Source organism: Rhinolophus ferrumequinum, chromosome 21, assembly GCF_004115265.2.
Source record: "Rhinolophus ferrumequinum isolate MPI-CBG mRhiFer1 chromosome 21, mRhiFer1_v1.p, whole genome shotgun sequence".
Classification (NCBI taxonomy): Eukaryota; Metazoa; Chordata; class Mammalia; order Chiroptera; family Rhinolophidae; genus Rhinolophus; species Rhinolophus ferrumequinum.
Window position 1 is genome coordinate 26,674,548 of NC_046304.1, and position 16,077 is coordinate 26,690,624.

Below are 16,077 nucleotides of genomic sequence, written 5' to 3' on the forward strand. Positions count from 1 at the left end.
CAGCCAGCAGGATACAGTCTAAACTTCTATTCTTCCAACAATCTGGCTTCAACCTACCCTTTCAATCTGTTGGCACACAGTTCCTCAATATCTAACTCAAAAGAACGGCTACTTTTTGCATACTTCCTGCCTCTATTTCTCTGTTGATTCTGCTCTATCTACTGGCCCCACTCCATCCATGTTTACCTGTCTAGGTTCTTGCTTCAAGACACATCTCAATGTCACTTCTACCAAGTCTTCCCAGATCTTCAGTTTCTAGACAGATGGATCTTAAAGGTGTTCTTTTTTCTTTTTTTAAATTAAAGTTTATTGTGGTGACAATTGTTAGTAAAGTTACATAGATTTCAGGAATACAATTCTGTATTACATCATCTATAAATCACATTGTGTGTTCACCACCCAGAATCAGTTCTCCTTCCATCACCATATATTTGATCCCTTAAAGGTTTTTTTTGACCAACAACCCTTCTGAGAATCTGATGAAAGCTAGGGAACACTCCCTAGAAAAATATACACGCACACAGATTAAACATACAATTTCAGAGATCCCTTAAAGCCAGTCCATGGACTCCAGATTAAGCCCCCCCTGTGATCTGTCTCTGTCTTCGAGTACTAAGTCATTCACTCAGATATTCACTGAAAATCTACCAGTCTCTAGGAGCTGTGCCAGGTGCTAGAGACACAAAGCAGTATCACAAGCATCTCCCCAGGAAGTTCACAGGCTAATGTTAGACATGCATCATTACTGTGATAACTGCTTTAAGATAAATATATGGTGAAGTACAAAGGGATGAGTTCAAGGGATGAGTTATGAACCTATTAACTCCCCAACTAGAATCAAAGTTCCTTGAGGATAAAATCCTTAAGGGTGGTATCAAAGTATCTAGTACAGTGCTCTATACACACGCAGAATATGTGTTTAGTTTCTGTACAATTATAGGATAGAACCAGTGAGACAAAAAAGCAAGTATACAGGCCCACTGCCACCACCCACATACCCCACAGGCCTCTGAAATCCAGTTATGGCCGTCTCATCTTGGAAGAATAATGCCATACAAATTATCCCAGCCTAATTTATGGCTGATCTCAGTCTGAAGTGATTCAATCTCTGTCCCTACAGGGGGAAGATGCCGTAAGATATTATATTTTATAAGCTCCAGATGGTTTCTTTTCATACACACACACACACACACACACACACACACACACACACAGTAATCTAATGACATCCCTTTGTCTGGAGATTTTCTGTACAGACTTGGTTCACCTGTCACCCCTTCCTGGGTGGTCAACAGATAGCTCTTTTGCACTCCTTCAGAACTAATATTTCATTGTTAGGAGATTAGGACTTTCAAAGGCCAAATAGTTGTGGAAAAGTAGTAAGTAATGTTAGGTTAGATATGTGATTTTTATTTACAGAAGCAAAATTGATTGAATGTGTTTTTAAACTGGCTTATTGACTTATGTTGGAACTCTTCTATAATTTATCACTTCTGCCTTTTCTGTACCTCAGAAATGCTCTTTAGGAAAACACTGACAAACATTCAACAATGGTTTACAAACATGGCAAAAGCAACAAAGACTCCTACTGCGTTGCTGAAAGCTCATCAATCACTGTGGTCAAAGCCTGGGTCCCACTATTTCAAAAACAAAACGTTCACTTTTTATGATCGACATTTATAGGTGTACATGCAACCTGGTTTCTCTCGTCTTGCTAGGATAGAAGTACTAATTTTATTGAATTATGGTTTTTGTAAAAATCATTGGCATATATCCATTGGATAACAAAAATCCTTCAATAAAATTACAATTCAAAATATAATTTTCAAGTTAGAGAAGCTCACAGAATGATCTAAGTGACACATCTTATTGTACATGTACTTTATCACTTATTCTGTTTGATGTGACCTAGCAATCACTAACACTACTAATATAATCCAAAGCTCACTATAACAAGAAGAAGTGAGTAGATTTTTAAAAATTCTATTCCTGTATTTATGTTTTACACAAAATTCTCTGGACCTAAATAATTGCATTAATAATCTGGAGAGTTTTTTTAATATGGATTTTTTAATTTTTTAATTTTTTTTTTTTTTTTTTTTTTTTTAAGGAGGGCACAGCTCACAGTGACTCACGCGGCGATCGAACAGGTAAACTTGGTGCCACCAGCACCACACTCTAACTAACTGAGCTAACTGGCCACCCCGAGAGTTGGTTTTATTGTACATTAAAGACAAGCTGGTTGGTGGTAGAAACAAATCCCTGACAGGTAGAGGAGACAGGATGGGACAGATCTCTGTAATTCCATACTGGCACCCCCTCCATGTCCACTACCTCTAAGCTACTGTGTTGGGGGTACAAGTCTTGATGCAAATCGCTGGTGTAGAACACTAGTGCTCAGAAGCAGAGGTAGGAAACGCAGGGCAGAGTGGGCCTCTCAGCAGCTACTAGATCAATACAGGGCTTCAGAACATTTTCTTCCCTGCCACTTTTCTCAAAGCAATACTTCATCTAATGTGTAGGCAAGAAGGGAAAACCAAAATGCCACCACTGTAAACCCAACGGAATCCCACAAATAAAAGAACCTACCCCCTAAAAGCACCCCACCTGAGGAGGCCCAACTCTTGAAAACAAGACAAACCAGAGCTCTTCACACAAAACGCAGTTGAGGGGTGTGAAGCAGCGATGCCTGGCTCTGAGGCTGTCACCTCAGGCTGATCGTTGAGTTGCCCATGGCCTGTTTCCTCAGGAATAGGGGCTGGGCGAGATGATCTGCAATTCTGGGAATTCTATTATTTGTCCACACACGATAATCTGACCTGAAGATTTGACATAGTAGTAAACAGGTTTTTTGTGGTTTTTTTTTTGGGGGGGGGGGGGCGAGTAAAAGATTTCTTCCTGTCACCTTCACTGGACCCCCACTCTACAGCCTCCTATAACACCTTCCTTCCAAGAACCCAGCACACTAGAGCAACCTGTGTCTTGGAGTGGAGCCACCATCCCTAAAGTGGGATCGTGATAGATTAATGCAATTCACCAGTCCCAAATGGGCTCCTCCAAGATGCCATCAAAAAGTTAGCAGGCGGGAGGGCAGGTAAGAACGACAGACAGGAATTTTCATGGAAATGCTTTGCGAAATAGGAGACACAGAAATGAGCATTTAGCTTGTTCTCACTCAGGGCAACTGTTCCAATTGAAACTATCATTATTTTATAAAACCAAGGTATATTTTTATCCTGGGGCTTGCACCATTGGGTAAGAAACAACAGTATGAGCAATTCCTCATGCCAACACAAAATACCTCTGCCTGCAAACACTCCAGCACCGAGACCACAACACCCCCAAGAAGAAATCGGAGGAGACTCAACACATTCCCTAGATAGTTCTGTCATCAATTCAAAGAGTTCCTCCCTTCCCCCCCACCCCCATCCTACAGAGCAAGTGCTGTCACGCTTCTGCAGACATGTACAACTTTCCTGTCTATTTCTTCTCTTACAGTCAACTCCTGTGTTCCAGGTTCTAAAGTGAAACTATCTGGCCTAAACTATATTTGCTTGGCTAAACTAAATCCCCTCCACCCCAACCCCTGCTTTTCTTTTTTCTTTTCTTTCTTTCCTTTTTGGACAGCAAGGCCAAGAGAAGCAAAGAGACTACTTTATACTCACATATAGCTTTGATTTGCAAACCACCCACATATCTATGATCTCATGCAGCCTCATACCAACCCAATGAGGTAAACCTGCTCCCCTCCCCCAGCCAAATAAGGTACACCTACCGCATAGGGCTGTTATGGGGATGGCATATAGTAAGCACACAACTGCTAGCTGCTAGGCATTAGGCACAGCAACTATTATTGCACTGATTTTATTAGCTAGAAACTGAGAATCAGAGGTTGGACAGTTGATTCCCAGCAACGAGGCCTCTAAGAAATCTAGAGCAAGGTGGGAAGGTGGAATGCTTAGTGCAGAATTCTTTCCACCACCATTTCAATGCAGACCCTAATTGTTTTACGTCTTGACAATTACACATTTCCACTGGGCTTAGCACTCTGATAGGGATAAGGATAAGGGATAAGGGAGCCTGAAATCCTGATTCTGTCCTCCAGCTCTCTGCTAGCCACATACTCAGAGCTTTAGTTCTCTGGACCTTTGTGTTGCCTTCTCCATTAAGGAAGGCAGACTCGGGTTTTTTTGTGTGTTTTTTTTTTGTGGTGGGGGGGGTTGGTTTTTTTTTTTTTCCTGTTAGACCAAACAATGGAATGTCAAGCTTCCAGATGAAAGGCTCTATTACAAGTACAAAGTATCATTTAATTACACTGCTGCTCCAGTTATCTGCTTCCCAGCTCCTAACTCCCACTGGGCGGATTCTGAAACCGCATAGGAGATTATGTCAAGAGGGAAGAACAGGAGAAACATTCTCTCCCTGAACTTTCTTAAATGGAAGAGAGAAACAAAATGAAAAGAAAGGCCCATTTTCCAAGGAGGGGGCTGTGGCAATGATCTTTCCGTTAAGCAGACCTGCATAAGAATCTATAGATTTCACGCCGGGGGTGGCTGTGTGTGGAGTGAAATAAAAGAATCTTTGTACAATGCCAGCCATAGTTCCCTCAGTCTTTCCCCACAGCCAGGCATTTAACCCAACTCTTTAAATCATCGAGCTCTAATGCACCCCATCTGTGCACCGGTTGTAGCCAATGAAATTGAAGCCTGTGCTGACTTTGGCCTGGATTTGTGAATAAGCCTTTCTGCCCCAAAGGGGGCAGGAAGAAGGACATGAAGCCAACAAAGTCTTTTTTGCTCATCATTTGTCTTCTCCCAAGGCTCACGCTCCATCCATCCGTTTATTTGACCATTTATTGAGCTCTTGCCATGGGTCAGGTTCTGAGCCAGAGATACAAAGCTAGTAGGAAAAGGCCCCAGGTGGAAAAAGGATGTGTAAGAGCTCCTGGGAAAGAGGAAGAAGGTGAAGAAAGAGGGCTGCTCTTGGCTGAGGCACAGAGGCCTGAAATTCCCCTATCTGTATATTCAGGGAATACTGCTTAGTTCCAAGTAGTTGAAATATAAAGCAAGGGAACTGACAGAAGACTTACCGTGTTTCCCCGAACATAAGACCTAATCAGAAAATAAGCCCTAGCATGATTTTTCAGGATGACATTCCCTGAACATAAGCCCTAATGCGTTTTTTGGAGCAAAAATTAATATAAGACCCGGTCTTATTTTTGGGGAAAAACGGTAACTAAAAACACCAGCTCTGTCAGATCACCAAGACCCTGTATACCAGGCCAAAGAGAGAAGACACAGTACTTTCGAAGGTCATTACCATCTTCATATATTCACTTCGACCCACCTTACAAGGCCAAGCTCAAATACCACCTCTTCCAGAAATCCTTCTTGAACATGCTCAAAGTAATTGCTCTCTCTCCTTTGAGCCTCTGACTTGAGTTCTTGGATATCTTTTATGAGTCTCAATTTCTCTATCCATATAAAAAATGACTAACATCGCCTACCCTTAAAGGCTTATGAGGGTTAAGTGAGATAACAGCTGTAAAGTGTCAAGTAGCAGAGTTCTTAGTATAGAGAAGGTGCTAAAATACATTTTATTAGTACCTCAATTTCTTATGATACATAGCACACTTCTTTCTGATGCTAAAAAAAATGTCTTGGCTTCCACTTTCTCTGGAGACTTTCAGAAATAGGACAACTCACATTTTCCCTCCAAGCTTGCAGGCACCCTTCCAAAGCAAAGAGGACTAACTCCCGTCTTCCCTCACTGACAGAGCCTCTCCACTTCCAAACTTGCAGACTCAAGGGGTTCTCAAAAGATCCAAGGAATCTGAGACAAGATGAGTTAGGTGATAGAGAAGGAAACTATAGGCTGGCTGGAACATAAATAGCACAAAGGAGAGTAACAGAGGGGAACGTGGGCCAGATGCCAGGGCTCCAGGGTTCAAGCTCTATGGTAACCTGAGACCCTGGAAGCGCAGTAAAAGGAGGAGGTCGGTCCTCAGTCCTGGTTTAAGAATCCCGACTACCACAGATGTGGTGGTTCAGGCAGCCTTCCTCACTTCCTGTCAAATCAGCCAGCTGGATGGGGCTGATCTGTAACTGTGGATCCTGCATTCCTCTCTGGCTGCGGCTACCAAGCCAGAGGCAGGGAAAGTGATGCCACCTTTTCTAGCAGTTCTTGTAGACGGATCAACAACACTCTTTTTTTCTTTTTTTCTTTTTTTTAACTTAGTCTGGGTCTGCATAAAGGTTTGTCTGTTTCTTTTTTTTTACTTGAATGGCAGGTAGCACAGGTTCTGAGGAAACAGGCTTTTTAAAGGGAAAAGTCCCCCATGATCTTTCCCTTTTCATGAAGCCTAGTAAAACCTGTTTCTCCTCTCCTGGGAATTTAGGGCCAGGAAGGAGATAGCTCCCCTGAGACTGCTGCCTGAGGAGCCAGTTCCTGGATTGCATAACTGGGATGCTGGGTTTCTTTCTTTTTTTTTTTTTTTTTTTTTTTTTAATAATTCCCCTGCCCCAACTTTGGGAAGCAGTTGCCAAGGCTCCTCCGGGAAAATAGGGTTCCATTTTTTCTTGATTGTGATCAAATGTCTTGCTATCTTAGAAGCCCTAGAGGTCCTCACAAGGCAGTGAATCAGGTCTTCACCAAGCCACTTTTGGTCCTCCCCAAGGGCCGCCCATTTTAGTAATTCAACAGTCTCATCCTTCTCTGGGGCCTGGAAGGCAATACCCTCCTTATCTCAGCTCAAACCCCCGCTACAAGACATCTTGGCCCCATCACCTTTCTGAAAACTCACTTTTCAGGTAGGCAGTCCTCTCCACAGAGTTCCTCTGCCAACCTAAGCCTCCAATGCCTCCTCAACGCCTCTCCTTTCCGGCCTGCAAGCCGCTGGCCCACAGCCTCCGACAGGGATGACATCTAATTTCCAAAATAACCGAGAGAACTAGTACACTCTCTCTCCAACTCAAGAGCTGTTTCTCGGTTGAATGAGACAGCCCTGTGGGTCAGCCCTCCCTGTACAGAAAATGGAGTACAGATATCCCCGGCTCTCTGGGAGAGCTTGTACACCTCTGCAACCTTAGGGGCAGGACGTGCCCTCCCCCATGGTAGGCAAGGAAGGCCTGCAGGGAACCTGTACCTTCGAAATGAGTTCATCATGATTGGCCAAGTGGGCTCTGCAGTGAATGCAGCTGTAGGTCCGGTGGCAGGAGGGCAGATAGGCCTGGAAAGTCTTGGATCTTGTCATCTTCACCATTGGCGCTGTTGAGCGTGGAGTGAACTCTGGGGCAGCCCACGAGGCACTCCCACAGGATGGGTCGCACGGGAAACACCGGAAGACACAGGTAAAGGCCGTGGTTTGGCAGGGGGTGGGTGTGGGGCAGGCTCCACACACTGGTGATGTCTTCAGAGGAAGGAGCCTCAAGCAGAGGTCTAGGGCTGGTTCTCAGCAGCCTGCAGTGCCAAGATAAGGGGAGGAGCATTAGCTGATGGAGCTGGGCTTTCTACAAAGCAAGTAGAGTCCAGCTGCCACCAAGAGGGCAACATGTCCAGGATAAAATGACCCCCTTTTCCTGCACGGTGTCAAGATACCCAATGAAGAAGAAACCACTAGAGGTACCAGTATTGCTACTTCTCTAGAGTTGGAGGTTCAATATCAACTCAGAGCTCTCAGCAGTCCCTAGTTACCCTTCACCAACATCCAGCAAACAGGCATGATCACCATTCCTCGGGAGTTCTAGAAATGGCCAGATTAAAGATGTGCTAACTATAGCCCCCACGAGAGGACTCCTAAGTCCCCGCTACTCTCTTGAGCCAACTAAGATAAATGGCTAAAGGAAAAGAAATTCGGCCTCTAGAGAGTCACTACATCAACAGCCACATATGGAGTTCTCATCCATCTCCAGATGCCGGCAATCCTCCAAAACTTGAAATCCCCACCTGCAGAGACAATAAACCCCCACACCACCCTTTACCACCCTTTACTTGTAGACTAAGCATGGGATACAAAGGATCAAGTTCCCAACCAGCAGGGTCCCTCGTGGCTCTTTTGGGAGAAGTGATTTTGTCCAAGACTTTGTCCAGAAGTAGACGCTCTGTATTTGTTTGTTTGTTTGTGTGTTTGTTTTGTTGAAAAATCAAATGAATGAATGAAACCAATGGCATAATAAGACTCCCACATCTAAAATTCACTAGGAGAGTGAATTTTACCAGAATTTCTCCTCAACCCTCAAACTTCCCATTAATCATCCCACAGTACCCAACAGCTCTCCTACCGGAACCTCAGCTCTTTTATTCTATTGGGAACCAAGGACACTGAGAAAGTGAGGTAACTCTCGGGATATGTCCAAGTAAAGGTCTGACGGCAAAGCCCCAAGATCTACAACTCACTCTGCTTCTCAGAGTCACCTACCTGAGGCTTCTCGACCCGCCTATTCCCTGGCCTTCACTAGCGGGGTGGTGTTCCCACTTGCCTACCTCCGAGGAGAGCCAGACTGCTAATTAACACCTGCCATGCTGTGAAGATAAAATTATTTAGAGAGATGGGGGAGGAAGACAAACAAAACCAACCTTCCTTGCTGGATTATGTCTGGGATCCATCTGGATGTCTAGAGAAAGCCCGCAAATCACAGTTCTCTTTTTCTTCTAAACCTTACGGGAACCAAATCTTCCAAAGGGAAGCTCCCTTATCCCTGACTTCCTTCCCCCGCGGCAATCACTGAAGGCCACTCTACCCCTGGGACTCTGTATATCTTCCTGAGCGTCCAACACCACTGCCCAGCACCAGGCTGAAGGACAACAGTGTTCACTGCCCCTTATCCTGCATGTCCCTTTTGCAGCCCGGAGACAAGTAGGCTCCACAGCAGGGGGGACCAATTCTACATGAGATGTCCAACTGCTGGAGAAATTCAGACTTATGGGGGCATAATGTCTTCCCTGCTCAGTCTATTTTTAAAGATGTAAAATCAGGTTAAACTGAACATTACAGAAATACTTCCATATGGAGGTGAGAATTAATTTCCCCAGCTTTGCCTTGGAGTTAGGCCTGGCCATAATAGGAGATGAGGAAGGAAGATACATGATCCCTTGGATCCAGAGACCCTTCATCTCACCCTGGGGATATTCTGGGAGTGGGTAAGGTGAGTGGGCAAAACAAAAGCCCACAGGAGACCAATGCTGTTGGGTATTGCAGCATTACAGGTAGTAGAAAGAGCCATGTACCCCACTTGGGCTTTTCTATACTTTCCAATACTCCTGCTGTTGCACTCTCAGGAAAAACAGTATCTGCAGGAAAGGAAGGGGTGGTAGGTCAGGGTACGGAATCAAAAAGACAGGCAGAGGAAGCGAGCAGGGAGGCCAGCCGCTTCTGAAGTCCACAACTTTAGCTGCCCAGTGGGGAGCACAAGGAGCACCGGCCCCTTCAGTCTTATATAAACACTGAGGGAAGAAAAGGAAACAATGAGCCCTGGCTGCCAGTCTGGGTTTATAGAGCAGCCACAGAGTCTGTTTTCTTATACATGCAGCCGGCTTCTAAATTATGCATTTCCCCAGAGCAGAATTATTTCTTCTCTTACTTCTCTTCTGTAGGAAACCCCCAAAAAAGTTTGCAGGCAGGGGTTTCTGGTTATGCTCAGCTTCAAATCTGAATTCCGAAACTTATACAAAGCTACCTTTTGAGCAATAAGCATTTATAGTCTGTATTAAATGTGAATATGTCACATACAAACACATACCCATGCACCCACATTCATTGCACACCATAGCTCTGAACTTAAAAAAACAAGAGAAAAATCGACCACATAAAAAATATCCCAGGCTGCCTGGTGCTAGAAAAACTCTGGAGAGCCTCGACAGAAGGCATTAGTTTTTGCTGCTCCAGTCACTCTGCCTTCTTGCTTTCATAGGAATTCACAAGCGTCCAAAAGCTGACTCCTTCCCCAAGAAGGAAAGAAAAAGTGGCTTGCTGAAATATGAATCTTGTTCAACTGGTACAGGGCAAACAAGAGGGAATGAGAGGGAGTGAGTTGAAAGCAAGGTGAAGTAGGCTCAGGAAAGGGTCCTTGTACCTGAGAAGAAAGAAGAGAGTAGGCTGAGTGAGGAAAAAAATGATAAGAAGTAGGGACCAAAAAATAATCACCTGTTACTGGCTTCTTCCCTCTTGTGGGAAAATTTTAAAAACTGCTTCTGTGAGTTGGGTTTGTAGGAAGAAGACAAAATAGAAGAATTTTTTTTTAAAAAAAAAGAATTTGAGGGCATGGAGCTGCAGGCTCCATGGGGCTTCATAAGTCCAACTCGTTGCACATATTGTGAAGTCCAAATTGATTTCCAATAATAATCAAATGAGCTCAATATTTAAAATCAGGGCACATGTGCAAATTAAACACCATTTTAAGTGAAGTGATAATCCATCACAGTGGAAATTAAAGAAAGATTTGCTACCATCCCCAGCCACCTCCCGCTGATCAGAATGGAAACAAAAGATGTGAACTATTATGATTAAAAACAAAGACCTTAAATACACCACTCTGAGAGCCAAATGCATAGCGAGCACTCACCAAACCTGCTAGCCCACCTGACAGACAGGCCTACTTTCCAAGGAGCCACAACAGCAGCTGGGACTCAAAACAGAACTTTTTGAGTGTCCCCAGGAAGGAGGGGTAAGAGATATGAATTCTTCAGGTAAGCCATGAAGGAACTCAATGAATAATGTGGGAAGCAAGACTGTACTGCCACACACAGAGCCACAGAAACTGAGTAGGTGGAACCCACTCAGGGGAAGTAACACCTCCAGCCACAGAATGGGACCAACCTTAGATGGGCCTCTGTTTTTGGGGGGTGTTTTGGTAGAGGATAGGCAAAGACTGCCTAGAAAAGAAGTGGGTTCTGGAATCACAAACCAGTTCTATTCCTTTCTAGCTGAGTGATTTTTGGCAAATCATTCAACCACTCTGACCCTCAGCTTCCCTAACTCTAACAAAAAAAACCTATATAGGATTATGAGGATTAAATGAGATGATGTAAGGGCGTACACAGTGCTGGCACACAGCCCTGGCAGGCCCCTAAGCCCCTGTCCTACCCTCTGCATTTCAGCCCATATTGTCTATTTAAAAAGCAGATTTGACCACATCACCGTTCTCATTGCCTTCAGAAAGGCAATATGGGGTAGCAGTTAAAATGACAGGTTCTGTGACCAGACTCAGGGATTTTGAATCCCAGTTCTATCATTTACTAGCTGTGTGACCTTGGACAAGTTACTTAACCTCTCTGGACCTCGTTTTCCTTATTAAAAAATACGAGTAATATCTTCCTTGTGGGACTCTTGTGCAGATTAACTACGACATATAAAGTACTCAACACATGCGTCTGGCTAGCATGTAGTAAGTATACAACAAATTCTAAGTGTGTATTACTGAAAACCATCGACCACTGACACCCATAAATGGCTTCGGATTCATCTCTACCACCTCATGCTCTGTACTCCCCTTATTGAACCAACATTTAAGGGTCAACCATGTGTCAAGAACTCTCTTAAGTGCTCAGATTTGGCAACCAAACTCTTTGTAGTCCCTCCTAATACACCACATGTATTTCCATTCTTGCAAGGTTTCGTGGATGCCATTCCCTCAGCCTGACACACCCTTCCCACCACTGCTCACCATGCCCTGGTGTCTCTTAAGACTCAGCTCAAATGTCACCTCAGCACCTGGGCTTATTGGCGCCTCCTCTGCGCTCACCTCTATCTTAATATTTACCCTACTGAAACTGAAATTATCCTTTCCTGCCTCTACTAGAGGTAAGCTCCAAGAGTAGGGACTGCGTTTTAATCATTTTTGCACCCCCTGAACTCAGCAGCACAGGACACACCGTAGAGGCCGTCACTTACCTCAATTCCCACTGCTTCGCATCTGGCTGATGACTAGACCGGTCCATCCATTGTGTAGGTGGCAGGCATGACTGAGGCCCCTCCCTTGAGGCAGGAGGCAAAGTTACTCTGGATCTTCAGGCCCAGACCCTTCTCCACTCAGACCCTGTGCTGAGATGCCCAGAACTATGGTTCATCTGGGCTATGGGTGAATTTTTAAGTCCTGGGTATTAATTAAAGGCCTGTCATTGGCACTGATGCCCATTCTTTGCATTTGCAGGGTTTAGGTTAAATACGTGTATAGCTGTTGGGGTAACAACTGAACCACTTTCCAACTTTTCCATCGTTTACTTATTGTAGGAACTCTTAGAAAGCCTAAAGAGGGCTGTATGCTAGCTTTAAGGACAGGAGAGGAGGAACATGACGGAGTAGCCCTGCTCTGTTCCATCATGGGTGAGGAAAGAGAAAAGCCCTTACTGGAGGCAATAAATAGGGGAACAGACCAGCCATTTCAGGAACTGGGAGACAGAATTAGGAGAGAGAGAGAGAATGGCTGTGGGAGGCCTTCATCCCAAGAGGACTGACCTCCTTCCCCATTCCTAATCTCACCAGAATCCTTGAACCCTGGCCAGGGAGCAGAGAGAACGCCTTTCCCGGGGCTTCCAAATAAGAGAAGTGGGAGGCAGCATAGCCCACTGTTGAGGGGTACAGGATCTAGAGGCAGATGCGCTTGGATTCAGTCTTGGTTCTTCTCACGAGCTGCATCACCCTTATGCAAGTTGCCTAACAGGGAATGACAACAGTGCCTACCTCACGGAGGAGACAAAAGAACCAATGACATAATGCAAGTGAAGCATTCAGCACAGCACCTGGTACATGGTTAGTACTCAATAACCTCGATTAGCTATAATCACCCTTACCAGCGAGCGTGAAAAAGCACAGGAACTGTTTATTCACAACACCCAAACAAAGCAATGTTCCTGTCCTCCGATGCTGACTCATGGTGTTTAGAGGGTTAGGACCTAAATTAATCCACTTAAAGGTACACTGTGGTTTAAGTAGGTTTTTGTGGCTTAACTGGGGATCTGACATTAACTGGGGAATGACATGGATGTCATTCCAAACAACAGGCCATTCCATCCCTTAATGCAGAGGAAAAGTTACCTCTGCAGTCTGCACTGATGAGACTAATCCCAGGATGGGGCCACGGGTGTAAACTTGACTGAAATGCCCGGATTCAAACTGCCACGTAACTAATGTGCAAGGCACACCGGAAACTGAATGTCATCATTTCATCGCTACCCAGTGTAAAGCAGTGGACCCAGGTGTACTGCAAATCCAACCAGTTGATAATAATGAAAACCAGCTTTGATATCAAGTAACTACCTTCTGGTAAACAAAACCAACCATTCATCTCTATCCTGGATACAGGGCCTAGTCTTGATTTCAGGGGGATTATCTGTCAGATGATAATCCTACATGATCTCTAGTATTCCTTCAGTTTTTAAAGTCCTGATTCTACCATGTTTCCCCCAAAATAAGACCTAGCTGGACCATCTGCTCTAATGCATCTTTTGGAGCAAAAATTAATATAAGACCCGGTCTTATTTTAATATAATATAATGTTATATATTATATAATATATAATGTAATAATATATAATATAATGTAATATAATGTAATATAATGTAATAATATAATATAATACAATATAATACTGGGTCTTACATTAATTTTTGCTCCAAAAGACGCATTAGAGCTGATGGTCCAGCTAGGTGTTATTTTCGGAGAAACACAGTATATTGTAATGATGTCTCTGCCAGCTGAATTCTGCCCTAAAGCAGAGTACGTATCCATCCATCAACCATCATTCTGTTAAGACCTTGATTTCCATGAGGTCACAGAACATGCCAGTCTCACAGAGTCCACTCAGAGATGGCTGCTGGACTATGCCTTTGAAACATCTGTTAGCACAGCAGTGTATTTGCCATATGGCCCTTCATTCAGCACTTTGCCTGGGGAGGCCCCCAAGTGAGGCTTGCATCTGTTAGAACATCTACATAGAGAAGAGGCAGTTTCCCTTGAAAATCCTGAAACTTGCATGTAATTTACTAAATATTAGATAGAAGTAACTGTTGCTGGCTGGCTATGAAGACATCATATCTTTTGGGTTGTTTCTACGATTTCAATCAAAAATAATGTGAAAAACCCGTCTGAAGAGAGGTTACCAAAGACATTTGCCAATAGTTCATTCATGGCTTCCTTCTTTTTCTTATACAACTCCCAGTCCAAAAAGGACTTACGGTGGCTTACAAAAATATAAACAATACAATACCATTATAAAATAGGTTAAGAAATTAGGGTAAGAAAAAAGGAGAGTTTGGGGCATAGAAATGCATGCTGCTAAGTTGCTAAATATTTACTGGATTTTAATTGCAAATTTGGCCTCGAGTTCCCCAGAAACCAAGGCAGAAAAAAAAAATGTCAGCAGTTATGAGGTTTATATTTCCTATAAAATAAAAGAACCTGGGTTGTTCCGGATACAGATTTTATGAGAGACATTTCTCTTCTGGGTAGTCATAGAGGAGACAATCGGTAACCCAGCAGACAAGATCCCCAACACACCCCAACAGTTCCTACCCTGTAACCCTCTTGCAAGACTGTTTTTGAGAAATCCCTCCATGAAAACGGACAGCCTAACCAACACCAAAGGGCAATGCAGTAAAAGGGATTCCACATGGGATCAAATCAGGGAAGAACATGTCTTTCTGATGGTCTGGCTGGATCCAGTGTTACAGACTCTCGGGAGAAATGGAAGAGCTACAGAACCTTCTGGCAATGCTCCATGAATGTCATTTATCACAACCCGGCTTTTGAGGAACAAAAACATGGGCAGCCTCCAACGTGCCAGGTCCAAACACTAATATTTCTTTTTCTTTCTTCCTTTTTTTTTTTTAAGGAGGGCGCAGCTCAAAGTAGCCCATGCGGGGATCGAACCGGCAAACTTGGTGCTGCGTAGCAGCAATGCACTCTAACCAACTGAGCTAACCGGCTGCCCAAAACACTAATAGTTTTTAATGCTAATGCTATTTGGCCCAGTTGCTCAAACAGAAAACACCCTTTATTCTCCCTTTCTTCTGTCGTACTTCATCTGTCCCCTAGACAGTTGGTTCTGGCTCTGAAACTCAGCCTCCCGTGGCCATCCTCACCCGGCCAGCAGCACTGTCCTCTCTCATCCTGAATAGCCATGACGGCTTCCTAACTGGACTCACTGACTCAGCTCTTACCTCTCCAGCCCATCTAGAATTCTATTTATGCAACAAAATCTGATCACATCTCTGTTTCAAAACCTCCAGTGGTTTCCTGGCAACATATAGAACCAGGTCCAACCCCTCTAGTGGCACCAAGAACCTGGTGGCTTATCTTCTCATCCCCTTTCCACCTCACTCCAAACCCGTTTCCCCAGCAGACCAAGTTCCCTCGATACCTTTTCTCAAGTTGCTTCAGCCCCTGCAGTTGCCTCAACCCATCTTCTCCGCCTGGGAAATGCCTGCTCACCCCATAATACCTAGTTTAAACGAGACCCTATGCAGTGCCTGTGGCCTCCTTCTTCCAGCATGCAGAAAACCATTTTTTTCTCTGGAATAGCCTTTAGCACATTGTGTGCCTGTCTCTCTACTAGACTGGTAACTTCCTACAGTCAGAAGTCCAGTTTTCACCTGCCACGTTTTCCCCAGGGCTCCTGGTGTCCACAACATTGGAGATTCTTGGTGTTAATATCAGGACCATGACCATCAGTGAAACAGAGCTGCGCTGTACGCAGTGATTTTTATAATTTCCTTATTTTGCCATACCCAGTACACTTAAAATACCTAATTCTGAGCATTACATGGGACTCACACGCCATTCATGCTCCACAAAGTTAAAACGGCAGCAAACTCTTGTAACATCAGCTCAGTTGGGCTAGCAGGAGTCTAATAAAACTCGGTACCATGGAGCCATATTTCCAATAAGCCACACCGCACGAACCTCTAACGGTTTTACCTGGCTGTTGTCTGATGGCAGAAACATTTCCCATTCCACCTCCCTGGCCCTTCACACCATCTCAAGGAACCCTCCCCAGGCTGGCATTGACTTCTGGACCCACTGCCAACCCAGGAACCTTCTTTTTCCCAAGGTGGTCCCCACAAAACCCCAGGGCAGTCTGAGAT

At 44.3% G+C, this 16,077-nt stretch overlaps 1 protein-coding gene across 2 annotated transcripts in view; it reads right to left on the minus strand.

Moving 5' to 3' along the window:
* The window catches only part of YPEL2 (yippee like 2), a 58,268-nt gene that overhangs the window by 32,380 nt on the left and 9,811 nt on the right, over positions 1-16,077 (minus strand). Inside the window, exons 1-2 of one of the 2 annotated variants that reach the window (XM_033089169.1) lie at positions 11,888-12,005; positions 7,145-7,458 (exon numbers count right to left, since the gene is read on the minus strand). In XM_033089169.1, the coding sequence (XP_032945060.1) occupies positions 7,145-7,261 (117 nt within the window). In that variant the 5' untranslated portion in view covers positions 7,262-7,458; positions 11,888-12,005. Of the gene's footprint in view, positions 1-7,144; positions 7,459-11,887; positions 12,006-16,077 lie in introns of those variants that run through there. The other variant, XM_033089168.1, reaches the window with a different exon arrangement.